The sequence below is a fragment of the Osmerus eperlanus genome, chromosome 6, assembly GCF_963692335.1.
Source record: "Osmerus eperlanus chromosome 6, fOsmEpe2.1, whole genome shotgun sequence".
NCBI lineage: Eukaryota > Metazoa > Chordata > Actinopteri > Osmeriformes > Osmeridae > Osmerus > Osmerus eperlanus.
In genome coordinates, this window is record NC_085023.1 from 12,590,566 (window position 1) to 12,618,033 (window position 27,468).

At 39.8% G+C, this 27,468-nt stretch overlaps 2 protein-coding genes across 2 annotated transcripts; both read right to left on the bottom strand.

Annotated features, from left to right (window-relative positions):
- Positions 1–1,655: 1,655 nt before the first annotated feature.
- Positions 1,656–8,869, bottom strand: LOC134022874 (inactive pancreatic lipase-related protein 1-like). The gene is made up of 13 exons (XM_062464613.1): positions 8,865–8,869; positions 8,705–8,759; positions 8,352–8,506; positions 8,031–8,153; positions 7,753–7,887; positions 6,820–6,928; positions 6,431–6,550; positions 6,102–6,221; positions 5,113–5,231; positions 3,246–3,372; positions 2,903–3,014; positions 2,533–2,700; positions 1,656–1,779 (listed from the first exon to the last, which is right to left on the bottom strand). The coding sequence occupies exons 2-13, from the start codon at positions 8,757–8,759 to the stop codon at positions 1,713–1,715; spliced, it is 1,410 nt and encodes a 469-aa protein (XP_062320597.1). The 5' UTR covers positions 8,865–8,869; the 3' UTR covers positions 1,656–1,712.
- Positions 8,870–13,282: 4,413 nt separating this feature from the next.
- pitx3 (paired-like homeodomain 3) lies at positions 13,283–27,466 on the bottom strand. Its single transcript, XM_062463558.1, has 4 exons — positions 27,224–27,466; positions 21,771–21,897; positions 18,834–19,039; positions 13,283–16,322 (listed from the first exon to the last, which is right to left on the bottom strand). Exons 2-4 carry the CDS (start codon positions 21,877–21,879, stop codon positions 15,756–15,758), a joined length of 882 nt encoding a protein of 293 aa, XP_062319542.1. The 5' UTR covers positions 21,880–21,897; positions 27,224–27,466; the 3' UTR covers positions 13,283–15,755.
- Between the last annotated feature and the right edge of the window lie 2 nt (positions 27,467–27,468).

Sequence of the window (27,468 nt, forward strand, 5' to 3'; positions counted from 1 at the left end):
ACCCATGAGATGAGTGTCACTAAATAATGTGAACTAAAGTGAACTGTTTGTGTAACCCTCAACAATTGGGCTTGCATTTTACACACACAGACAGTTACATACACACACACGTACACACCTTTCTCATTGACTCAAACGTTGAGGCCTTTCTACAGGAGGTTTAATCTGCAATAAGTTCATTCTTGTGTCTGTCATAGTATAGATTGCAGATGTTTGTACAGAGCCTGAACATGCTAGTATGTGTATACTTGGAAAGAAAAGACTCTCCTCTAATTGAAAGCCAGAGAGGACATATCTATCTCCCCATGACAGTAATACTGTATGGACCTGAGCATTCTATTCAAGGGGTCTCATAGAGAATATCATTTATTACATTTAAATTATCCATTTTAGGACAGCAAGCTCTTTCGCCACCTTCCTTGTTATTCTGTTGCCTGTCCGGCTGTCTTATCTAACCCACCAATGGTCTATTATCTGGCAATTGTTAATTGTCAGGGTTAACTTTGTTGGATAATTATTTCTCTGGGGCTCCAATCTTTCTTTCTGCCATTCCCCTTCATCTTTTTTGTCTTTGTCTTTACTCTTTTAAGTGTACCTCGCTAATGCCTGACCTGTCTGCCTGTTGTTAGCCACAAAGCCTCACGTCCTCGGCGCAAAGATCAAAATGAAGCACTGTCATGTGCAAATTCCCTCAGACAAACAGGCAGTAATTACTGGAATTAGCCCGTTATTTTGTCATTAGCCTTGGCGCTGAATGAGAAGATGAATAAAAAGGAAACAAAAGAAAGACAGTGACTGATGTCTTTAGAGAATTTCAAGAAACAGACATTTCGCCCCCACCCCTTCGGCTCCCGTATTCAGTTTTGGTGTTTTAATGCTATAATGTAGTCACGTTCGAGCATCAAGCAACAAGATTGTGCTGATTAGTATTGTGTGAGTGCTGATGGCTCAGCTCAGGAAGAAGTCACAGTGAATGCAAATGTACTTTGTTAGCGTGATGATGAAAAAGGCAGCTTGCCTTTTTAATGCCATATTTTCGTAGCTGTAATTACAGGGTGTGAATTCAAATAAATGAATCGATAACAATGACACACAATCAGGACTTCATAAACTGGTGAAAGGCCAGGGACAGATTAATGAACCCTAAACACACGTACTCACACACGCACACACACCAGTCTGTGACACGTTACATAGGGTTTTGTCTGGGTGCACTTTGGGTCTTTTATGATAGAAAAAAGAGAAATGATCTTAACATGTTATTTAGTGTTGATTTGTTTTCACCCACATGTATCCTCATGAGTCTTTTGAGCATTAATAAGGGTAACATTTATCAACCCCCTTCCCTGACACAGCTTGGCAGACAGGGGATAGAGGGCTTTGTTAAGGAAAACAGATAGATCGTCGATCTCGAAAAAAATAGGCAAATGTGGCCATTTTGGAATGCTTCTGAAGGGATGAACTACCATTTGTGACAGTAATAACAATGGTCTTTAGTGGAATTTAAAGCATGAAACAACAGTGAAGTTGTCATGATTACAATGGGATGCGTATACTCTTTACAAAATAGTTTTTTCCTTTGACTTTCTATTAGTTGGATCCTGTTCAGCTTGAATGTCAGTTAAGGGACAGTTACGTAATCAGACCAAAGTGACTCACTTAGTTCAGCTTTATTGAATTGGCCAGAATTGCACGTGGGATCGTTCCTCAATTCATTGGCAGGGGTTCACTTTCTGCTTGAAGCTCTCATGTACAGGCCCTTCTCCACAGAACGCATAGCTGCAACACACAGGAGAAGAAGAAGAAGTTTGGCAAAAGGAATTGTTTGACTGCCTATAATCAAACCATGGCCTTCCTGTCAAATTAATCACATCATTTTAGACTAGGATGATCCCAGCGCAAGGTCCCTGATAATATCTGTATGATCTTTGAACCATCTCCTTTAGTTTAGTTAGATGAGGTAATGATAATAATTGATTAGCTTAACACTCTAGTTCTAACGCCAGTCTATCACGATGATCATGATACCTCACATCACATTGCCATTCAAGAAATTCATATTTCCCTGTCTGTCACTGAAACATATGGATACCACGCTGCCCTCTACAGTCTGTTGAAAAATATATATTTTAACATTGATGTGTCTTTCTCTCTATAAAAATGTATTACTTATCAGACGAACGTAAATAAAACGACAGGCAACACATTTCAATCCTCAAGACTGGGAGGTAAAGCTAACAGCAATGCAAGTTATATATCAGCCTGGCCTGAGAGAGAGACTTCTGTGAGAGGCTTCGCACCACCACTAGAGGGCATACAGTCTGCATCAATGAAATACACTCACTTGTCTTGAGAGCTGTCAGAGAGAGACAGACAAACCAGCAGGGCATATAGAGAGTCCAAAAAAAGCTTCTAGTGCAAGGCAAACAGACCAGCCGAGTAAAAGTCAGACGAGTCGAGGACGGTAGATGACCTGGCAGTCAGAAAGCCACACAGGCCAGCTCGCCACCTCGACCAGACAGTCCCACTTACGTCTTGCTGTCGCTCCCCCGGACAAGCTCAATCTTTGTGGCGCCAAACTTTGGGAGCAGAGGGTTGTAGATGTGGTTGTTCCAACGGAAAGTCATGTGGGTTAACTGTCCGACGTTTTGCTCTGTCGTTAGGGTGGCCTCGTAAGAGGAGCCTGGAGTCAGGAGGCCCCTGAGACAAACCGTTAAGTTCTTTAGTCTTGTCATTTTATTGCAGACTCACATCTATCACAAATGCTTGGCTGTAAATCGCTAATATTAATGAATTATTCTGGATGTGATTAAAGCAGCATCCAGCATTGTAACTCTTTATGTGCAGTTGTTATGGGAGAATCTACAGTATATTTCGATGGTTTATTGAAGTGTGTACTCACACATGAACCTGAAGCAGAGGAGTGGAGCCCTGATCTCCGTGGAGTGCCACATGTAGGAAGCCAGGTTGGGATCTGGTGCCATCAATGGTCACCTTTGCTCTGTACACGTACTCTGGAACAGAAATAGATCACAGTAAACCCATTAAGTTCAACCAACAAAACAAGTTGTCATCGACCCACCATTTCTATGGTTCTAAACTATGTTTTAAGTCAGCGATGTCAAATTGTTTTTCATCCACCCACTCATACTCACAATACAGGAAGGAACTGTTTAGAGGGCTTTTTGGAGAATCAAGCAAAAGGTGATTCAAGACACATTAAAGGACAGTGAAAGAGCACTTACGTGAAAAAGGTTTAGCTTTGCCGGTGTTCAGGTAGAAGTTTGTCTTTGAAACTTGAGAGATGCCAAACTTATCTGCGAAGTGGCCCATGGTGGGGCACACTTTGTTGGCACAAGAGAAACACGTTCCCTATAAAGACATGCAGAAGAACCAGGTGTATGAAGTCATCATCCTGTTATAGAGAAGAAGATAGCTATGCAATAAGGTCAAAATGGGCAGGTCGACCAGCAGAACAATCCCTTGTATGGTAGTGTGGTTGTATAATTTTTCGTTTTTCAACTAGCCTTGTGGGGAAAATATATGAGATTGTGCCATATAATATTCAAAATGTGTAATAATATTTAATACTGATATGGTTGGAGCAAAGTGAGCATCATGTATGGAGACCAGTGTGATCAGGGACAGAAATTATATTTGAGTCTGGAAATATATAATTTCTAATTATTTATATGCAGTTACAGTATATTCTGTATTAGCATAAATCCTGATTACAACGGAAACATAATTATTCTGATGTATTTTAATGTTAGATTGAAAAAAAAAATGGTTATAGATTTGGCCTCACATGCTTGAAAATACTCCACATATTAAAATCATTTGAAAGATAATTCAGCAATACCACACGAGACGGAATGGTTTGGCTGAATATCAGTAGGGTAGTAGGTCTGAAACCTCAAGCTACAGTGTTGATTTTCAACAGACTGCATGACCTTGAGGTTTTGTTTTGTAAGCTTCAATGCACCGCTGAGCACTTGCCAAATAAACTAATGGGACGCCATCTTTCATGCTTGGTCTACTTTATTATGGGTCTACGCTCTACATCCAATGGTGACAATACAACCTTTTAACTGTTGCATTACCAAATGAGATATGTGACCTTTCATAGTTCTAGAACAGTACTGGTCAGTGGTTTTCACAGGTTTAAGAAACTGTCATGAGTCATTCTCCATTACTGTACAGCTCAAGGGGAAACATAAAACGGGATCTTACATTTTACGACACAGCACTTTCCTCATCTTTACGCCTACACTCGAGGTGTCCCTGGGAGCAATAATCTTTTCTCAAAGCAGTTTCTCACCTTCCGTGTCAACACCAGTGGATTGTCAAGCACCCCCTGAAGTAAGAGAGAACCCTCAAAGCCTTGATTTGCTCCCCCTCAATTTTGACATGTCTTGAATTGACACCCTATAAATATAGAGATTGAGATTACCCTGCTTTTGTAGTGCTTTACAGTGTGGGAACAGGTCAGTTTATGGTTGTCAACTGGAGGTGAAGGAATAACATCCAAGGGCGTTTACGAGGTGAACAACAAGGAGGCGTTGCCGTGCCGACAAGTGTACATGGTCATAAGAGGTCATTTGGGGCGTTCCCGGGTCCTGTTTGATTGGGACGGGGCTCAAAGCTAGGATCAACTGTCATTAACACAGACAGCTGCAGACACAGGCCCTCACTGCAGTGAGGCATGGGGGAAGCCCGTCAGGCCCAACCCCCACTATGCCCCCCAAAAAACACAATCCCTCTGAATCAACTTCTTAAAACTACAGAAACGGTTCACAGCCATATCGATGTCATACACAATGACAGGTGGTGGTGCCCTCGGTCCACATGCACTCCCCGCCTAGAAGCCAACGATGCAACCCCCACCCCACCAACTCTCCTCTGTTTGCCACCCCATGCCCCCCCCCGCCACCCCACCCCACATCCCCTCCAACCTCCATGTCACAGCCACCCCTGAGTCATTTTTAAATGGAGGACACTGACTCCGTTGTCTGGACACCTGACTCTCCTCTCTCTCACACCTCCGGGGCTGCGGCAGCAAGTTTTTCGAGGAGGATACCTTGACACCCTAAATGCGGTGAAAACACTTACGGAGTCGAAAGCCTCCTTGTCAGAGCAGGGATATCCTGCAAAGCCGCTGGGGTTTAGGATGCTCTCTCCGTAGTACTCATAGGATCTGAGGTGGTTGCAGACGGAAAATTTCCGAACGCCTTGCAAGGGAACACAGGGGACACACAAGAGACACAGGAGGGATGAGGAGACAGGGAAATGAGTCGACTGTAAACTACTGAGTGAGAAACCGTCTACAAAGCAGAGGTCGGCAAATTCATAAAACGGGACTGGCAGTTGTGGAGTGACAACGTGACAGATGTCGCAAATGAGAGAAGAGGGTTCAGAAAGGGCAAGGGATAGAGAAGAGAGACAGACATAGAGAGAGACAGAGAGAGAGACAGAGAGAGGTCATGGGCTGTGTTTTTTTGCTCTCTGCGTGGTGCAGAACGAGGCGCTCCAAGACTTCCAGCTATGTGGCCCTGGCTCCCACTCTCCCTCTCTTATCTGGAAGATCAAGTGGGCAGATTTCATCTGTGCCCAGCCCCCCCCAGGCATGGCACCAATGCTGCCACATGAGCCTCGCCGCACAGCGGCACACATCAAAAGTAAGCCCGTCAACCGTTTCAGAAAAATATTTGCTCAGATGAGTGTAACTGGAAAAACCTTGAGAGGTGGTTGGTTTCTTTAAGATATTTCCATTGAGTCCTGTCCAATATTCAGAGAGGATTATCTGTCGTAAGACACTCAATGTATACAGTATGTGTATATACTATATATACACATACACACTGCTAGTTTTCATTCCTTTCTGACATAGTTGAGATGTATATAAAGGCCTTTTATTGGGTCCAATAATGTTTTAAAACATGAACATAATAACTTATCAGCTGTCGAGGTCACATTTTATCATTCTGCTATGTTAAGGTTGAATGGGATACTCCAGATGCAAACTGCATCTAAAAGATGTTTACAAGTGTATGAGTGTGTAAACATTCTCCTTCAGAGGCTGCTTTGAGAACACATCTTACCTTCCCAAATCCCATCAATGTCAGGATATTGAGAGACGGGGTTCTTGTTACAGCCAGGCATGTGTTCTCCTCCGTTGGGGTAGAAGTCAACATGACCAATGGCCTGAGATATACCCAGACCTGTGAAGTAAGTCAAGTAAAATATTTATTTGAGGAAAGGTGCATAATTTTCTACATATTGCTGCTAAATTGGGATATTTACAACTCAAAAACAACTTTTTGAAACTTCTGAAAGACAAGTCCCTCATCAGTATTTTGTTTATCAAGCCGCTTTACTTAATACTTTCTAACTCTTCCCAGTGTTATCATGAATCAAAAGTGGATCGTACCAACAGTTGGGTTGAAGGGGAGTGAGTCTGTGTGAATAACATCCACAAACTTGGCATCAGAGGCGTCTAGGCGCACCTTTTCAACTGTGCCCTGGAAGTAGGGCTCAGTTGGGTCCAGACCTGCACAAAATCCAGAACATTCATATTCATAACAAAATCCACAAAATCATGAAAACTAAATAATTGGTCAGAAATGTTAAATAATACAAATTATTTAGTTTTCATTTAGTTGTACAACCTCAACAAAAAATAAATCATTACTGAGTTGACATAAGTTCTTTTAAGAGCTGATATTCCTTTTCTGTTTCTTTGAATGTAAGTATATCCATTCTGGATCAGGTCAGTGTTAAATCAATATGTACATTTTGTCAAATTGTTACTGTGTCAACCTGTGATGCGTCCCAGATTTCTGGTTCTGCTTCCAGCCTCCCCAGCAGCGTGAGCCCCGAGACTGTGTCCGATGATGTGGAACGTGTCAGTCCCCTGCCTGGTGGTGTCCTATCAGAAACCAGGCTTGTTACGGTTGTCCTATCAGAAACCAGGCTCGTTAGGGTTGTCCTATCAGAAACCGGGATCGTTAGGGTGGTCCGATCAGCAACCAGGCTTGTTAGGGTTGTAGTACTGGCCCTATTTGCTCATCGTGAGAATGTATAGATTGCAGCAGATGTGGCCTAACTCTGGAGTACTTTTTGTGCTGTTTGACCTCATTATCACCTCGGCGTGATGGTCACATGCGATTGTCCAGGACAGAAACCATGTATTCCAATATTTTTGCCAGTACAGAAAACCTAGTTAAAGCCCTTATTCAGAAACTTGTCAGGTCCAAACCATCATCAATATTTTAATAATCAGAATTGCACAGAAACAACCAACAGAACTGATGTAAAGTGTCCCATTGTAAGACCCACACCGGGAACACAGGCAGGCCACTCCACTCTCTGCCTCTCCGGAATATTAATTAGGTGACAACAATACACCCCTTTTAACCATCTCCAGACCTCTTGTCCCCCAATCCAGACGATCCAGCTCTATCCTTTGTTGCAGAAAGGGACTCCTCTAAAAGACCCACACCCGGAACACAGGCCACACCATGCTCTGCCTCTCCAGAATACCAATTACAAGACAATCACACACACCTGTCCCATGTTGTTTTATTTAAACTCTGCATTTGGATCTTACCTCACTCATCTTGTCATGCCTCCCCCCCCCCCCCCCCCGCCCTCCCAACATCTTAGTGTGACAGTTGGTGTTTCATACTTACATTTCCTACGAATATTTATGGAATGTGTGAAGCTTGAGGTTGTAATCTGAACAATACATACCTTGATAAACTTGATCATTTGGGCCACCTGGGCTCCTACGACCCTGGCGTTATTGGCTGCCTGGGGATAGGTGGTCCTCGAGCCCTCTTTCCAGTCCACGACAATACAGTTGCTGGACTCCACTGGCACGATGGTCTGGAAAGACAATTATACAGTCATGGTCTGGTTATTGAGAATACCCTAAAAAACGACACAACATGTTTGTCTAAGGCATTTGGATAAACGTAATATCAAAGCCCCATCTGTATTCCACTTTAAACAATTGCATCTGAACACACCTTACACATATCCACTGGCCAGTTTTCATTCTCCTTCGTCAGATAACCGTGGATGATAAAATGGGTCCTGACATCACTGTCATAGTTTGATCCCTTGAGACTGGCTTTGTCAGGTTTTAGCTCCTGTTCATACATGTAATGGCAGCAAAAACGTGTTAGCATACTGTACACACAATGCACTACACAATAGCTGAGTTGAGGAGAGGAGTGTGTTGTTAAGATCAGGACACACACAGTTGTCTTCATTTGGTGTACACAACCTATTAAGAAAGATTCACACATTTTTTCATGAATTACTACATGGTAAAGGTCGTTACTAGCCTGGAATTGGTCGAGGTTGGACGAAGTGTAGAGAAGGAAGCGGGTGCCAATCTTCTCTGGGCTCCAGGGGAGACGAGCAATAGGTCTCTCTGCTGTCCCTCCCCAGGGGACGTTGTCCTCAAAACAATCCAGTTTGGGGTAGCATACTTTTTCACCTGTTACAGCAGTCCCATAGATTGTGAACACACAGACATATACATTGTTCATTTAGCCATGTACACACACACACATATAGATTTACAACTACACACCATGAAAACCTGAAAATGTTACGTATTTTGACCTTCCATCTACCTGAGCAAAAGCTGATATGAAAGGAAATGATGGATAACAACACGTATACTTTTCCTCACCACATGCAATGCCTAGAAGGCAACCAAGAAGACCCAAAACCCAGATATCCGACATCTGAAAGAGGAAGAAAAGCAAAAGAACAAACCATTAGCCCAAATCTCCAAAAACACAAGAAATAGCACTTTTGTACTCTAATGCAAACAGTTAACCGACACTTACATTGAACACAGGCATTTGGGCTGAGACTCCCTGTCCTTTATATATGCCAGCCTGGGCAGGTTGGGCACACCTACAGCACAACACAGCATGAAAGGTCAGGGAAACCAGCAGGTGTGAGCCAGTCTTCCAAAAACTCAGAGTATTTTGCATGCTGTTCTGTTTGCTTATAGTCCTATAGAGAGTAAGTTATTGTATAGTGTGCAAATTCATGGTCAAGGACTGCAGCTTTGACAGGTGTTCCATGTTCCTTTGGATAAGAGCAACTTGGCACTTTGCACTATCAAAGTCATGTGTTTAAAGTATAAACCCTGCTAAGTAAAAATTATTTAGTATTTCTTTATATACAATATATGGACAATGGTATGTGGACACTGCTCAATATACAGAAACCTGCCTGTAAACCTCTCATTCTAAAATCATGTACATTACCGTAATATGGACTCAGTTCCCATTTTGCTTATTTTGGAATAAGATGTCCAACAAGCTCATACAGGTTTAATAGTCAGATGTCCACACATTTTTGGCTATAGTGTATGTGTAGGTCATGCACTGCTCTTGGATCACCGAATGGTCATGCTAAATATGTCCAAAAGATGGCACTAGAGAGCAATAAGTAAGTCTGCTCTCCTCACAGTCTGTCCTCCCTGCCTCCATCTGATTTGTTGTGTCACATACAACAGAATGTCTATGGGGATTTATTGATTTTAAACAACCAAATAAGCTTTCAAAATGTTACATTTTAGGTAGTTGTATGTTGACACTTAACAAACTATTGTATTCACATTTCAAACTTATTCTGCAACAAAAGAGTTGTAATACCAATGATACTTGTAACTTTTAAAAACTGAAAATATATATCTTTAAATCATTTAACTTGTATCCAATATAATTCTTTTTTTAAATAATTGACATCATTTTAAGTGTACAGTAATTATGTTTATTACCCTGGAACTGCAATGTTGCTTCTTAATATATTAGGATCAAGAGACACTCTCCAATGATCAGGTAGAGAAAACTGGAGTATTCAGAAGACATAGACCAGATTTCAACTAGTAAGTGAACCAACATGATCAGGTAAACAAGGAGGGAGGACTAATCTTTGCCAGATGATGTTGTCAAAGCATTTGGATGGTCATTGTGGAGTTAAGTGATTTTGGACAGAGGCTAATCACATGTGAAAACAGCCTGAAGGTGCCTTCTCTGGTTTAGGGCTCTAGGAGAAAGAAATAATAAAAAACAAGTTTAATTAAAGGTGTCTAGGATTGGTTTAGTGAAGCACCTCTGCCTCAATTTCCATGAGCCAAATTAATGTTTGCGTCCGTGCGTGTGCATTTGTGAGTGCCATTTATTTGAGTTTAGTAGTAATCTTTACTGCTGGTTGGTCGTATTTTTTGCAGCCTTTAAAATATGTATTTAAGAAAACTTTAAACATTTAGACCCCAGTTAGTGGACAAAACAATCGCAATGTCAATCAGGTGAATATCTTAGAGTAGAGTGGAGAGTAGACTCTAATTCACTTCATTTGAACTAATCTATAATTAAAAGGGAAATCCTACTTGTTTATTCCTTCTCTCTCTATGTATGTGTGTTTGTATATATGCATGTGTGTGTATACTGTATATCTGTATGCTTGTGTGAGCGGGGGGGGGGGCAATATAAAAGAGAAATGACGTGCAAGACAGAGCTAGCTGGAGGGCAAGGGAGAGAGAACAGAAAAGCCGTCAGGTTCGTCTGCGGGGGCTTACTGTCGGAATGTTAATCCAGTTAATGTATTACAGTTGGAGAAGAGGAGGACCACAGACTGCGCTGAGCCTGCAGGCCCGGAGCCTCTCCAAAGCATCAGGACTGAACCACAGTCCAGGCCTGTCATTATTTGAGAATTACACGCAGAGGCTGCCTCTAAACAATAGTGTGTGCAGTTGCTCTGTGTGTGTGTGTGTAGGGGCTTTGTTGAAATTAGTATTAAAAGGTAGGATAAGGTGGCAACCGTTAAAAGAACAAGGTTTAGGTCCCCAATGGAGCCCAAATTGGACTAGGTGTGTTTCAGGTTTCAGTGGCTGTGTGGTCCCTTTCCCAGCTCCCTCAGGATATGACTTGTCAGACAAAACTACTATTACTCCTATTGTGAGTCAACTCCCTCAGATAAAGCTAAGATGTGACAGCACAGGTGTTTCTGAATGTGAATGTCATTGTGAAATTGCAGGCTTTGTGTAGACAGAGGAAACATGTACACGAGACACTGTAAATATTGTATGTTATATTGTAGTTGTATCGCTACATCTGCAGACTAACATACAGTATCTTGTTCGTAGCTTTGCTTAGTGGGTGTTCACTCTTTTCCTTGGATAAGAACAGGGATTGTAAGGATGAGGATTGTGGATACATGTCATTTTAAATCAGCAAAATATTCATGGTCCTATGACATACAGTTGATCACTAAAAGTAAAAATGCAGAAAAGCAAACAGGCTGTTTGCACTACAGATTGAGCAAACGAGTCATAAAGAAATAGAATGAAAGTCACTTTGCACTGAATTGTAAATGTTTGAAAAGTGATTCCAGAATTCTGAATTTTCATTGATTAAATTATCTTTAAGGAACAAGAAGTCTATTTATTTGATATATTATGTTTGCATGTTGAACAGTCACTTCTGTGACACTTCGAAGTGCAAATTCCATTTACTATATGGCTGTTATGTCCTTAAATGTAATTAAATTGTCGTTGCCAAAGATATCTGCAATTAGCTAATTAAAGAAACCAAGAAGATGATCTTTCACTGTTCTGAGTGTAAGAGATTTAATAGCTGGGAATTTAATAACTGTTTTCATTATGATTTTCTAATTAGTCAGCTTTTGGTGTGATGGGTTTAATATCAACAAAGCTAAGAGATATAATTATCTAAACTAAAGACTCTGGGTATTTGGTCTATGTACACAAATAATAGGCTTAATATTGTTAAGTTGTAATTACTAACTCTAAGCAATCAGTACCTTGTAACAAAGGCTGGATATGCACTAACTTTCTCTTTAGATGCATTGTCACTGTCTACAGTGTACTGTAAAACAGATGAGTGTTATTGTCCATCAAACATGATAGAAAAAACTTTGAAGACGCAGGATGCCTTTCGGTTTCATTGAGTAATAATAGCAAGTATCAGAGAAAAAACATGTATTGCAATACATATGGTCATTTATTTAATGTTGACAGGTAATTGCATGTTTCTGTTCTAAAAACACTACAAAATGACATCCTAATCTAATCATGTCACCAGAGCTCCAACTATAGTCCAACTGACAAATCAACTACAATTGTTTTACTCTGTACTTTTGTTTGACCTAGGTAGACAGACAGTGCTGTATAATAGAAAGCCTGTCAACACCCCTTGATACTTATTTTTTATTTTTTTTCTCTCTTTTTTATTTTTTTTACTATTTTAACTACACTGAAATAAAAATAAAGCTTTCCTCCGAAGAAGGGGGGTGGTGGTGGGCCAAAAAAAAAAACCTTGATACTTATTGTCTATAAAGATATTCTTGAAGAGAATACAATGTCCATCTTGCTCTGTTGCTCATCTTTTGATGACTAATTCCATTCCATTAACAAACTGAAGTGAAAGCTTACAGTACAGTTTTGGTGTTGCTGGACTGCAACTACTTAGCACAGAATTGACAAAACATTGTCTGTGTCAAAGTGCTGTACGGTATAGGAAGGTACAACAGTAACAGTTAAACTGGCCAAAAGTCATTGTCCATATACTTATTCAGCACAGGAAGACAAGAAATGTGCTTGTCTTCATTACTTCAAGTGGATGTCAAATGGTTAGGCATAATGCATAGATATAGTTTCCTTGAAAATAAATCATTTTCAATTCTTCACCAGGCCAGTGACAACAATAAAACCACTTATCCCGTCTCTTCTCTATTCTCTGAGGTGATCGTTATCATCTCTACAAGTTCTCTCCAAGACATTTCCAGACTATGGTTTTGGACCAGTGAACATGTGTTTTCCATTTAGTACTTGTGTGTGTTTAGTGCCTTTACGTGTGTGTGTCCTCTGTGGTGGGATATTGATTGTAAGTGGTGTGTGGAAGAGGAGGCAAAACACTAACTTTTCCTCTCACTCCACGAAACACAATCCCATAGAAAGTCTATCAACAAACAGGAGAAAGGTCTTAATAAATACCCAAATATCGGTGCAGAACCTTATCTGTATTTCATGACTAAATAGTTATTTCCAAGAATTGGTGAGCTTGAATGCATCCCTGGCAAAACTGATTTCAAATTTCAAAACGAGTACAACATCAATTTAAAATGTCATTAAGGATTAAAATGTGTACAGAAATGATTAAATGCTTACACACTTTCACAAATTGAAGTAATGTGTCTGTTGTAAAACACACAGAAAGAGCACAAGATGGGGTCAGTAATATCACTCAACATGTTTAATGCAATGCATGAAGATTTCTGTACAGAGCAAAAACATGGGCAGATGCAAATGACATAGCAAAAGACAATTAATTCAAGTATTTCCCCAAACTTTTGTAGAATAGTACTCCCCTTGTACAGTACTCCAGTTCCACATGATTTATCTGTCAAATATAATGTGTAAAGCATCATGCTGTGATGTAGAGCAGGAACTGGGGAAGTGTATTGTTCAGTACTCAACTCTAACTATAGTAACAATGACATTAAAGCCTATTCCTGTTTGGGAAGGGATCATCCCAAAACTAACCAGCAATGTGCTTGTTTACGTTCTATTTTAACCATCACGGTAAAAGTATTGATTGTTGTCTATTCCCTTCCAATGAAACTGCAGAATGGAGAATATTTCCCTTGTTGTCTAGAGTTCACAAGGCCTGGTCAGTTGGACAGCTGTGGTAGCTTTTAGGTCAGACACAGGCTTCAATGTTCAGAAGGTAGAAAGGTTCACATTCCAACCCAGCCAGAAAAGATTGTGTGGTATAAGCAATGTATAAATGAGAACCATAATCAAAGGTCCAAGTCTTGTCCCTTATTGGCCCCTTTGGTCTCTTTACCTAGTAGTATGAAGTTTCAATAAACTGCACTGACTATATAAGTGATTGCTGGCATAGTCACTGGAAGAGGCAAACAGTGATAAGAAGCTAATAAAAATGTTGCTTGCAGTAAGTGAAAACACTATAAAACTTTCAAATAGACAGCCATTTTAACTTGGGTTGATAATAACAAATGGTTGTCTAAAATAGTTGTTAAATCATACAATTAAAAATAATCTAATAATGTAAAGCACCATAGAAAAAAATATTTTAGTCCCTTTCTACAGTACATTCCATTCCAACACGTAACTTTTGTGAGAAAATAACAAATAAATACTTTCCGTAATGTTAGAATTCTCTAGGTGGCATGTTAAAGCTCTTTGAGTGACAGTTGATTTTGGGAAAAGTATGCATTGGTACTAAACTAGAAAATGAGAACAACATTGTTGTAAAATATCACCATCAGTGCCAAGTGCCCCCGCTCGGCAATAGAGCGTTTGTCCCCTGAGATAGGGGTCTACAGGGACACCTCCCAACCGCTTACGTAATGTTGGCATTGACCACAGACCATCTGAAGCATGGCTTGAGAATTCCTCCCCTGTTACGGGATAGCCTGGGGACCGCACTGTGGCTACTGCTCAAAGAGTGTAGGTCAAACATATCGGTGACCAGCCAACGGGAACATCTATATCTCTACATCTCTCTCCCCATGTCCTTGTTGCGTAATGTTGCCATGGAGTTGAGATGGCGTTTCCATGGTGTTGTGCCGTCATGTCCAGAGAACATTGTGTGTAGGTCTGTGTCACTTTGTCAAATGTCATGGGCCATAGATGATGAGAAGACAAAAAGCAAGAATAATTATTGTTTCTTACACAGTATTTACTCAAATAGCAGTCTTAGTTGTTCATAAAAACAGATCCGTTTTATTCATTTTAATGAGACAAAGCAGGCTACACCAAAAAAAGCTTGTTTTATAACAACTGCACTCTTACATACATTTTTACAGTAATGGACTCCCTTCATATAACACCACACAAATCTATATATTCAATGGCTTTTTGGGGGGTTACTTTAAAAAGGTTCTGATATTCTGACAGATGTGTAAACCGTGGTGGTTTTGTCTAACTGTTTTTTTGTGCTCTCTGAAATGACGTCCTGCTACTTTTCCTATCTCTCCTGATGTGAACTATGACCCTGGACCTTCTGAACTTAGTGAAATTCATAACAAAGATTCAAATTCCAAAAGAAGGTTCTCATAGTACATCAATCTATGCTCTTGAAGAACATGCTTTTCTTATCTTCAAATAACTACTTTTCATAGATAGTTTTGTCACATACAAAACGGAAAAAAGTCCATTATATACATCCTCTTTTCCCCATATTGCAACCACAGGTCCCTTTTCCTGCGATGGTGGTGGAAAGCTTCAACAATGATTTCCTTTTGGCCAAGATGTTGACCACCAGTGCAGTTGCAGCATTCAGGTTTTTCTTTGTTTTCCTTAAATTCACTCTTGTCATGCAGTCCAAAACAATTATAGTTGATATAATCTTAGAAATCCTCATTTTAACAGTTGGTCGGTTCAGCAACAAAGTCTCAGCTTATTTGAGAGAGTTCTTTGAAGCGTGGTGGTCCATCTGGGAATATAGTTTTGTCTCTGTTTAAGCTTATTCCTGTTGTGTACCACCCCTTTTCCTCAAACAACATCATGGTAGTCAGTCCATACCGCAGTAACACATTTCTTAGATTCATAGATGTAGTATGGGGGGGACAGGAGAAGGTCTATTAGCTGGGAGCAGTGGGGGAAGTGGATTTGGGGGAGAGAATACAGGTAGGTGTTTTAGGACTGGGGGGTGGGGGTTGGAGGTTGTGGTCTGTCTTCATACTGGCCGGTCCACTGCATACTGGCATGGGCTTAGGTTAGACACTGGGTTCTGAACAGCCGGATATGCAAAATTGGCGTGCTGCTTGGCCTTGAGCCTGAGGCTGGCGAGGCTGGAGTTGCAGGTGTCTCTGTACATATAGGGGCTAGCCGAAGTGGCATAGGGGCAGGTGGCCGCTGTCACCGCCACAGAGTTGAGCGTGGGGCTGTTGAGGTTGTTGAGGTTGCCCAGGTTGTTGAGGCCCGCACCGGGCACCCCAGCCACAGCTGAGGGCACCATGCTGGAGCCCATGTTCATGGAGGGGATGGAGCTGGGAGGGGAGAACATGGGCTGGGAGGACAAGGGGCTTACATTCATGGAGTTGAAGAAAGGGAAACTTTTGGCTGACAAAGGGCTGCTAGCCAGGCTCTTGGTGGCCCAGTTGTTGTAGGAGTATCCCGAGTACATGTCGTCATAGGGCTGCATTAGTCCATTGAACTGGGTGCCAAAGCCATTTTTGCACAACTCTGCTTGTTGGTTCCTCTCCCTTTTCCTCCATTTAGCACGGCGGTTCTTGAACCATACCTGCAGGCAAGGAAACAAAGGTTGATAAATATGGGCTTTCACCTTAATCTTAATTAATGATGGTGAGGGGCTAAACATTTCCAAGATGATCACAAAGAAAACGATGTATACAAAATCTACAGTACTCCAAACACAGCTCAGATAATAATAAATAGATATCAGCAATATTTGAAGACATGGGAGAACTACTATACATTTTTCAAATGTAAATATGATGTGTTGTACCAACCACTCAATTATTTTACCAGTAAATAATATAACTAAACTGGTAAGTTGCATTACTAAAAGTTTTAATAGCAGAAAAGAATCCCCTTTTAATTTAATTCAAAAACATGTCTAAAATCATAACACCTTTCAAATAGTTTGGGCAATATCCAGTGTATATTCTGACACTTTGAAATTAAAAACTTGTTTAAGAAACTAAGTTGAAGTGTATTATCAAACAGTCATATAAAGTATGGTTTATTAAAACTAATCATTCACTTATTTTAATTATGAGCTCTGACAGAAAAGTCCATGCCACTTCACATTTGTCATTTTAAGGTTCTATTTTAAGAGGGTATAAAATGGATTTACATTTTAATGGCAAATTTTTTATGAACGTATCAAATTAAGTTCCCAATAGAGAAAAAAATACTTCCCTTCAGTGTTCGTTTTTGAGCAGAATTTTCAGAAGTACATTTTTTATGAAGACACAAAATATGTATACCCCACAGATTTTTACTGAAAGGTGAATGCATACATAAACATAGTAATGTCAAGCAGACAGATGAGTTGTTTCGAAATAATAATAATTATATTCATTGTTTTGTTTACACAAAATGTTCAACCAGTTCTGTCTTTCTAATATTGTAGGCATAGAAAGATTACACTCTTTCAAAAGGCTTGGTCTACCAGTACCACATCTGTTATGATAGTAAAAGAATGCTCCTGACTATTAAATGTGGAGCTCAGTGTGTAGCACCAAGTCTTCCATCCTACTCAGTGACAGTGGGTAAACCCCCTCTAGGAGAGTTCTTCTCGCACCCTTAACATGACTCTGGGGCAATACTGTTTAATTGTTAATGGAAACATATGAATGTCAAATGGTTCTATGGGAAAGGTTATCAAACTAAACCTCACTTTCCTAAACTGGTAAATGACCAGCATGACCAAATGCTCAACTTTAAATATATGAATTATATTATTTTTCTGTTTAAAACCAAAGGCAATTAGAGGACTTCAAGGGCTGACATTTGTATAGTCTTACTAACAAACAATTTTTTCCTTGGTGGATTGCCTCAATCAGTGATAAGTACACACAATATACAATATAAAATGTATTTTATCTGTGCCATTAGGACACATATATAATGGAATAACATACACCAGTGTCATCATGGACCTTAAGAAGACAAATTTGTCTACTACGATCAAATACTCGGACAAATCCCATAAATCAACATGACAGGGGAAGTATCCTCGGTATGCCAGTGGAATCTGCGTCTACCTTGGATTAGAGGGGAACGTGAAGGGTTCAGAGGGCTACTGATGGACATTAGGACCCATCCCTTGTGTGGTCTGTTGTCCTTTCAAAATAACAACCAAGACTGCCTGCTATGTGACCTTTCATTCAGCCAACATGATCTGATCCATTACTTGTCAGGCAGGCAGCGATTGTATTGTCGTCCATCAGTATGTGCACCCACCTGCTCCACACTGGGTGTGGACCAAACCTCTGGGCTGGAGAAGGAACATTTTAGGATTGGGGCTTTGTGCCCTTCTGACCTTTGTGTCACACACTATAATGTATGAATAGAGGACCTTTCTTTGGTGTCAATATATACTTCTCTGTATTTTTAACACAAACATGTCTGATATAGGAATGATCCAGGAATAATATAATGTACATCCCTGTTACCAAACCAACCAGACACAAATTTAAACCATGTACGAATTACTTACTCATCCATGCCTATGTTCTTGTACAGTAACATGTGATACAACCTTTCATTTAAGAACTCTGTCTTGAAAGTGTATAAAACAATGAAACTCAAATGCAGGTAGCACTGACCAGCACCCACCCACATACAGCAGTCACCGCGAAACAACTATCACTCAACAATAAATAATTGCTCAAATACCCTTTTCGACATCATCCTCATCATCATTGTCTTCATCACCATTGCCATCATCACTATCATTGTAATCAACACCATCATTATCACCACCACCATGATCACAACCACCATCATTATCACCATAATTATCATCACTGCCATCGTCACACCAACATAATTTTCATCACCACCATCATTATCACCATCATTATCATCACCACCATCATTATCACCATCATTATCATCACCACCATATAATGACCCACCCCACCATAATTATCACCAGCATTGGCTTTATAACCACCACCATCATTATTGCCACCACCATCAACACCACTGTCCAAATCACTACCACAATCACCAATAATCACCAAAATAATTTTCATCGTGAGTGCGTGAGGGGTTTACCCACCCTGACGCGTGCCTCTGTGAGGTTGGTCCACACAGCGATCTCCTCCCGTGTGCTCATGTCTGGGTAACGGTTCCTCTGGAAGGTGGCCTCCAGCTCCTGGAGCTGCTGGCTGGTGAAGTGGGTCCTCTGCCTGCGCTGCTTCTTCTTCAGGGAGCCGTCTTCAGCATTGGACTCGTCCGTCTGGTTCTGGTGGGATTTCTCTGTGTCTGGAGGGGCAGCGGGAGGTGGACCCCCAAGAGTTAACTCCAAATTCCATTGAGAAATATCAAGTTTTCGTTCAGATTTTGAGATGTGCTCAAAGTAAAATAATGTATTTGGGAGGTTTTAGTGGAAAATAGTTTATTCTAAGATGCATAACCATCTTTTAATCAAGAAAACTCAATCCTAGACAGATGTTTTTACATTTCACAAATACTACTTAAGTCAAACCAACAACAATGTAACCTATCACATAACAGCTCATTGGACCTATATTGCAGAAAACAACTAATCAATAATTGCCTTCCTTTGGCCCTGAAACAAAAACAATCACAGAAAGGGTGGGCCAACACAACCATGTTATGTCTACCAATGAACCGTCCTCTCCTAATCAGAGTTCCGCAATTTGAGGACCCCACAGAAAGTGCAAAATTAGCTGGCTCCCTAATCCCCTGGATCAGGCTTTTGTGACTGGGCAGGTTTGGGACTGTTTGGCGAAGGCTTAGCTCTCTAGGAGGAGTTTGAAATGATCAGCGGGGTTTAAAAGAGACTCTGCAGGGCCACCAGCAAAACCAATAAGGCCAGGCCGAGGCTGTTATCTGCCAGTAAACTGACACTGGTTTAGCCATCACTAAAAGCCTAAATCTGTCCTGACTCCCATGTCACAATACAGAGGGGAGGTCGGAACCCTTTAAAACCTATTGTGGTCAACAATGGAGGCAATCTTACTAATAAGGTCCCTGCTTGTTGTAGAAAAGATTGGTTTGCGATTTAACTTATCAATGGCCATTGGTGGCATTTAATTCTACTGTTTGTTGATCACCAAGGTATATTTTATTCTTTTTGATGTGGTTATTTCTCAGTTAACTTTGAACATGGATTGATCAAATATTTATTGTCATTATACATGGGGCATGTCACAGCAATTCACCTTTGTCCTTTTAAGGATAAAAGTGACTTCGAACCTATTATCACTACAAGCCTTGCCACAGACTTATTCTTAGACAACCAGAAAAGTTATGATGATAACGAACAGAAAGTGAGAGACGTCTACACTAAACGGTTCAGTGAAACAAGATTATAAATAAGTAAAGGCTTAACAGTAAATTAACGTTCCGGAGGGGCAGCCACAGGCACACATTACACTGATGACATTTCTTTGAATGTCGTTGAGGCTGACATGGGGTGAGATATTCTCAGCTCCAGAATGTCTGAAAGCTTGTTAGGGGTGGATTTATGAGCAGAGGTTGCAAAGCCAGACACAGTTGTTTGGCAATTAAATTTGAATTTATGCGCTTGTCCCCTGGATGAACAGAGACAGGCAGGACATGGAGGTGTAGGTAGAATGCATGTGCAAATGCATACATTTAAAAACGCATAAAGACATACACGCACAGACGTTCAGCACACACAAATGCAAGCATGCACGGCCCTACACACACATGTCGACAAACTCACACAGTTGTGAAATAGCGGTTTATGCACAAAAGGCTCCAAATATTCAATTAATCCATTTGGAAGCATTCGCTATTTCAATCCAACTACTAGGCCTATGTGTTATTTCAGCATCCATGTTTCTATTTCATGGGCGCCGATTATTTCCAGTTAAATTAATAGGATCGGTATTTTATTAGATGTATTTTTATAAAACGAACCCCTTTGTTCACCCTTCGTGAGAAACCGGCTATACATTTGAAAACAGAATGTTGACTAGGCTACTCAAAACATCAAGAGTTATCTAGCTTCGTCATTAGTTTGCTAGTTTACAGAATCTGGAATGGCATACTTTTATTTGTTTGATAAAAATCTCAATGATCTAGGCCTATCTCTATAAGGCTAGGAGGCTGATTATAATTTCATGAACGAAAATGGACTATGAATTCTCTATGAATGTCCATAATATTGAGGGTTTCATAGAAAAATGCATAAGAAATAGTCATATAAAAACGATTTGGAAAGAATAAAAAATATATTCACTCTATATTTGGTCTTTTTTAAATAATCTGGTTTTCAACAAATCATAAAACTGAAAAAGACAAAAGACCTCATCCACGAATAGCACACAGGGCCTGACGGATTTGGAGCGCAAAATAAATGCTAAACATGCCCCATGTTTCTTTTCTACCCTGTTTTGCAACAAATATCGGGGTAACTCTGCAATGAGCTTGTCCATTTCGGTAAAAAGAGACCCAATAGGCTTTTGTCACGCTTGTGAGATCAGTTGGTGCCGCTAGATCCTCAGACACGTCATTGATTTGTGCACAAGGATAAGCTTGCAGATGATTGCTCCAATTCCTGGAGACATTTGTGTAGGCTACTCTATATCCAGTCCCATGCATGCAAAACAGCAAAAATACCTTGACTAGGCTATGTCAAAGCATAAAAGCCTGGCTATATTAGCCTATATAATGCGTGAATCCTCAACATAATTGCCCATCAGTAAATAACTTGCATACTTAGCCTATTTGTTATTAGAAATTAGGCCTAGAACAATATAAAAATTGTCGTGCGCTCACTCCGTTCATCCATGAAATAAGTATTTACAATTATAAGCCTGTACACCGGATCTACATGAATTTGACGTAATATTATAGGCTGTGTATGCCTACCTACTGAAATATATGCCTAGAAATAGCCCACGTTTTGTGCTACTTATTGCAATTGTGTATACCAGAACAACTCTGTTAAATCCTGCTTTACAAATATAGTCATGAAAAAGGTCATCGTGTTATAACTGACCGCTGTTGTCTTGACCTTTGCATCCCTGATCATGTTGAGGGGTCCCGGAGTCCGAGAGCGATAGCGCCGGGCTACGGGCTTCACTGTCCGTCAGAAGGTTAAAATCCATAACCCCGGCCGACAGACTCTGCAAACAGCAATGCAACACATTTCAGCACAAGTCAATATAAAAACAAACACAAGCTTATCAATGTGGTCGTTAATATGGTTATATTTAGTCATTTTAGCCTAATGCCCACTTTTTACAGAAATTGCTGGAGGAATTTGTGTCTCTGAACAGGAACGACAAAATATAATTGAAAAGTAATGCATACGATCTATAGGCTACTAGGCATATATCTTGTCTACAGACAACATAACACTTCATAGCCCATTTTTAGATTAGAACGTAATTTTGTCACGTTATAATTTAACCAGAGTAACCTTTTTTTGTCTTTGCAACTGTCTCTGTCGATCTTATTTTGATCATTTGGTTATTGGCATAAACTTATCATGATCTGTTCAACCAAAATAGTATCCTCATGAGGGAGACTGATACGTAATAGATCCTAAAATAACAGGTCGTTTATTTATACAAGCGCAGTTAACACCTTTAAGATATGGAGACACAATCACTCCCTCAAAGCTTCATGAGATTTATGATGTCGTGGCTGGGTTTAATGACGGGGTAGGTTCCAGTCCACTAGCCACCCTTTAAGGGAGTTTAAGAGTAAACAGGCTAATAACAGTGGTATCATTTGTTTGACAAGACAAACTAAAAGTAGTTTAAAAACTACGCGGAAGTAGCCAATTACAGTTTCTTCATTCTCGAGAACAAATTTATTTGTAGTCTCTATAGCACTTTTTGCAAGCAATGTCACAAAGAGATTTACTTACGCCCATAGCACTGCACCTAAACCAACCTAACACAATGTCTCCCATGCACGCATCTTGCTCCTGGCTGGTTTACTCCATGTGCCAATCTATATGCCAGTCTGTACCTCCCATCTCATCAAACGTAGGATTTCAGCATAGTAAGTTAGAGGTGCACATATGGCATAAAATCACAACCCCTGATCGATCCAGTACTGATCAAGAGACCAAGTCCAAAACGGAGTGCTACACCATCAAAATAGTGCTTCCCTTTTAGCTTACAGAGCATCCATGTTCAGAGGCTTTTAACTCTAACAAACTTTTGTTTCTTGCCATTCAGTTATTACGTGTCATTGTCCCATTGGAAAAAGGGAAATTAATAGCTAATGGAGGGACTTCTTTGTTATATTTTAATATGTATAGCAAAATACGTTTAAAAGCCTCCATTAAAAGTGCTTTGCAAGAATAAAATCAAAACCTCAATATCTATCTTAATTTTATTGTGTTAAACCATATTTCAGAACTTCTGTTTCTCCTTTAAATTAGCCATGACAATAACATCAAAAGATTTTAGGAGGAACAAGCAAGTGCATAAAATGAAAAGTTTAAAAGATAAGACGTAATATATAATATCCCAGACTGGATTTAGTTTGCTCATTCTGTTAACCTATGGCACAATTAGCCAGAAACGTTTCACATAGAGAACTTACACACAAAAAAAAAAAAATCATTGCACAGCAGGATAACTCACAAGTCTATCAATGATATGTATATTTTATCTTTGCAGAAAATGAGAGATTGAGGAGGATAAAGTTAAATAATGTTAGAAAAATTGCTTTACCATACACATCAAATCGTGTATATCCCATTGTTTGTCATGCAAATCAATGTAATAATAAAGATAAGTAGCTGGTGGAATTTGAGGCCATTCTCAATATTAAAAGTCAATGTAAGACTGTAGCAAAAGTACTCTAATGGGTTCTGACAGTCTTTGACTACAGCTCTTATTTGTTTGATGTTCTTCTGTTTTTCCATAAATAAAGTAACCCTGATGAGACTACCCAATGGTAGTCTCATCTTCTAGAGCTCAAAGAGTACTTGCCTGAGAGCAACAGCTGTCCTTTGTATGTATGTGTAGCCAAGACAAGTATCCCCAGTGTACAGTATTTTTGGTCATAAATATGAATATGACCCAGTCAGACACATATCCACCGTGACAATGATGGATGAGCCAGTGTCAATGTGGTGCTGAGAGGCTGGCTAGCTTGCCAGGGAGTGAGTAGGGGTGACGCAAGCTGGTCATTTTGTCTGGAACAAGGTGTCAGTGCCCCCTTTGGAGGTGTGACATTACTATATTTCAAACTCCAAATCAAGACCCTCCCCCTAGTGCATATGATATGGCCAACACGCCATCATAGACCTAACAAGGGGACTAAACTCAAATTTCCACATGTACTGTGAGTTTCTCTACAAATATTCTGTGGGAACTGCTTTGCATGTCCCCACGTCACCTCACATTGATAAGGACTTTGCTGAGCAACAGTATTGTTTCTTGTTTTGTTTACTGATGGGCAGTTTTGCTAAATAGATTTTAAATATGGCCTACTTTTAAACATACATTTCAAACTAAACCTTATTAAATGAGTAAATTCTAATTGGAATTATGCTAAATTATTATCAGTTTTAAATCAAAGATAACTTTGAATGCATGTATTATTCTTTTGTTTAAATTTGTTAAAATGATAATGATAACCTTGCCCTTATTGCTACTGGTTTCAATCTATTTCTGATAACATAACTACAGTTTAAGGAGCCCTCCTGAACTTGACATTTGATAATATGTGTCCTACCTTATCTTGATAGAGCTGTACCAATCCTTGTTCATAACCTGACATGTTGAAATGTTACAGGCAAATTACTTGTCTGACAACAACCCACGATGATTCACAATGTAACCCTTAAACGAGTTTATTGGAACATTTAGCATATTATAAGGAGATGTGTTAATATGCATTGTGCAGCAGATAGGCCTATAACCCTTTCACATCAACCTTACAAGTGTGTTCGATGTTTATCTGCCAGTCTAGTGCTCAAGAAGCGTAAATCATTGCAATCAAACAAAGACGTTTGGCCATATCCTAACTGCGGGAAATAATGTGTTTGGCGTGGACTTTAGGGTTTGCTAGAGCACTTTGGAATCTTTGAACATCGATCTCATTATAGGCCTATCTAATAAAAAACATTGAATAAAAGATTCTCTAATTTTTCCGAAGATTGGTGGGTCCATCTGTTGGTGCTACTGAGGCAGACTGCTCATATTTCCACGGACTTGCATTTGCATTGGAATTATTCAGAAACGCGTCGAGAATTAATTCCTTGGATTAAGACTTGATTAAGATGTGTGTCACTTTGCTGTCTGAGAACTTATTAAGGGTCTCCTCGAGGATGCGGCAGATGGAATTTCGGCCCAATGTTTGTAGATGTTAATTTCTCCCCTCCTAACAGACATTTGCATAGGACTGTCAAGGCGAGTTTTTCATCAACACGAGACATAACAACCCTGTCTGATGAACATGTCATAAAAATAAACTTGTTGGGACTTCCAGATAGCTATTACAATTAGGCTAAGCAGTCCTGATATTGCTGCAGTTAACTTTAAACTGCAAGATTGGGATAGTGTCTAAGCCAAACGCCTCTCAAAGGGACCAAGACTAAATGAATTGGTGTTCATTTGACTGCAACAATAAATAGAGTATCCGAACAACGTATCGTCATTGTTATAAACCAAATAGCCTACAAATAAAAAAAAAAGCTTTCAATTGAACAAGGTTGTTGGGATATCGAATATCCCTTTGAAATTATTTCAAAAGCAGAAGACTATTATTATTATTCAAACAGGGGCCCGATGCATATGAGAAAATTACACCATTGATTGTATGATATTAAAATGTTAGGACTATAGATAGATTTAAAGCCAAGTGAAAACTCGAACTCACAAAGCACCTTGTTGGAATAACAACCACATTATGAGATAAATATAGGATATAAAACTTTTGTAGACTAGTACTTGCCGAAGAAGTAGGCCTACAATTATCCCATTAAAATGCGTAATCCAAGGCTATAGAATTAGCATGTAAAATTATTTTTATTCAAGTGGTGTGAAACGTCTTTGATGGTAAATTCTAAACCTATGACAGAATTGGCCACAGGCCCAGAGCCAACTTTATTTAACCGATAGAACAAGTCGCTATTTCCATAAACAAATTAAAAGGCAACCAACGTCAAGTATGATAAAACGTCACGCTTTTGATGGAATACAAATAATATAGCCTTTTTATTTTAGCAACCAATACACATACACAATAAACATTTTTTGCCCATTTAATTTGTCTCATTTCTACCTGGGCTATTTTCTAACATTAAAAAAATGTTTATAGCCTAGGTTAAATAGCAATAACAATCAATTTTCAAAGCTTTGTTTTGACATTTTGAACACGGCTCAGTAGCCTATAACTCAGTAGCGCACAACTTGCTCAAAAAAACAAAAGACTTCTGGAACAAAACAATTTTTTGGATAAAGCATATTTACCATAGGCCCATAAGGTGCCATGGAAAGCCCAATAGGGTTTAAAGAAAACAACGTAGGCCTATTTGATATTGTTCAAGTTTAAACTACAGGAAGAATGAGCGAACACATGATTGTAGAGGCGCTCTAGGCTGACAGGGGAAAGGGAGCAGGAGGTAGAGGGGGCACGGCTCTGGTTTTCATTCTGTGGTCTCTTGTGGCTCAGGAGCACCTGCCACCTATCAATTTCGGCTAGATCCCCAAACATTTTTGACCTCTGAAATGGTTTCACATCGAACGCGCTCACAAGCCATGAAGTTATGGTTAGTGTGATTGGAGACTAGCCTACTATTTTATATCTATGTTTATTTGTGTTTTGTTTGATAGAGAAAAAAAACTGGTTACGATAAATAAATAAAAAGTAATAACCATCACAAGTGTCCTTATCTGCGATACATTATAAAGTAGACACAATTACATATCATTTATACTTTAATGAATTCATTATTTAGGAAGGGGACGCTAACACTCTGGCTTCTGTTATTTTCAACGGAGCGTGGAATATTGTGGAATATTTCCTGCCCAGCAAGCATGACTATAGGCTGTGTGCGAGTAGGCTATTAATGAAAAGTTAACATTAGGTTAGAAAAGTTAGGGCCTATAGCACATTAAGTCAAGTCAATTTATGAGTTGGTCCATAAACTATATGAGTCTGAAAACACTATTGTTAATATTATCCAACAACTGAATATTTAAAGTAAACTTTATTTGCTTGGCCTATTTGCATTTTCGTTCACTAGGCCTATATGCACTAACGTTTAGGCTATAGTTAATTATGATCTTACCACAGGTCTTGTGTGGAGTAAGTATGACAGTTTATGGTTTAGGAATAGACACCCTTCTAGCAGTAACTCGGGATGATGAACCGATGCTTGCGTAATTTTGACTGTATTCTCTACACGTGTTGAATCAAGAACCATTTCACGTTATTTACAGGTGTACAAACAGATAGGCTACACTTGGACCTAATACTCACATGAAATCCCGCTCTGGTTAAATTAATCCCTGGATAGACTAGCTTGGTGTGAGTTATTCGTTGTCCAAGAGGGATGTTGCTGACATGTAGAAAGTTCCTCTGGCTGTAAAGTAAAAAAGCGTCAGTTTCCTTCTCTCAATGCAGTCAGACATGAAGACAATCGAAGAGGGAAAGCTCGATCCCCATACAGAGCGGGGCAGACTTTATGCTAAATATCGAGTGCGACAGGTCCACTGTAGAAAGGA

What these genes read in the sequence shown, in the direction of transcription:
- LOC134022874 (XM_062464613.1), bottom strand. Translation starts at nt 8,759, where the DNA reads ATGTCGGATATCTGGGTTTTGGGTCTTCTTGGTTGCCTTCTAGGCATT. An exon ending in CCTTCTAGGCATTGCATGTG is followed by an intron (nt 8,507 to 8,704) that starts GTGAGGAAAAGT and finishes CTGCTGTAACAG; the next exon opens with GTGAAAAAGTATGCTACCCC. An exon ending in GGCCAGTGGATATGTGTAAG is followed by an intron (nt 7,888 to 8,030) that starts GTGTGTTCAGAT and finishes TTGTCTTTCCAG; the next exon opens with ACCATCGTGCCAGTGGAGTC.
- pitx3 (XM_062463558.1), bottom strand. Translation starts at nt 21,879, where the DNA reads ATGGATTTTAACCTTCTGACGGACAGTGAAGCCCGTAGCCCGGCGCTA. An exon ending in CAAAGGTCAAGACAACAGCG is followed by an intron (nt 19,040 to 21,770) that starts GTCAGTTATAAC and finishes CTGCCCCTCCAG; the next exon opens with ACACAGAGAAATCCCACCAG. An exon ending in TCACAGAGGCACGCGTCAGG is followed by an intron (nt 16,323 to 18,833) that starts GTGGGTAAACCC and finishes CCTTGCCTGCAG; the next exon opens with GTATGGTTCAAGAACCGCCG.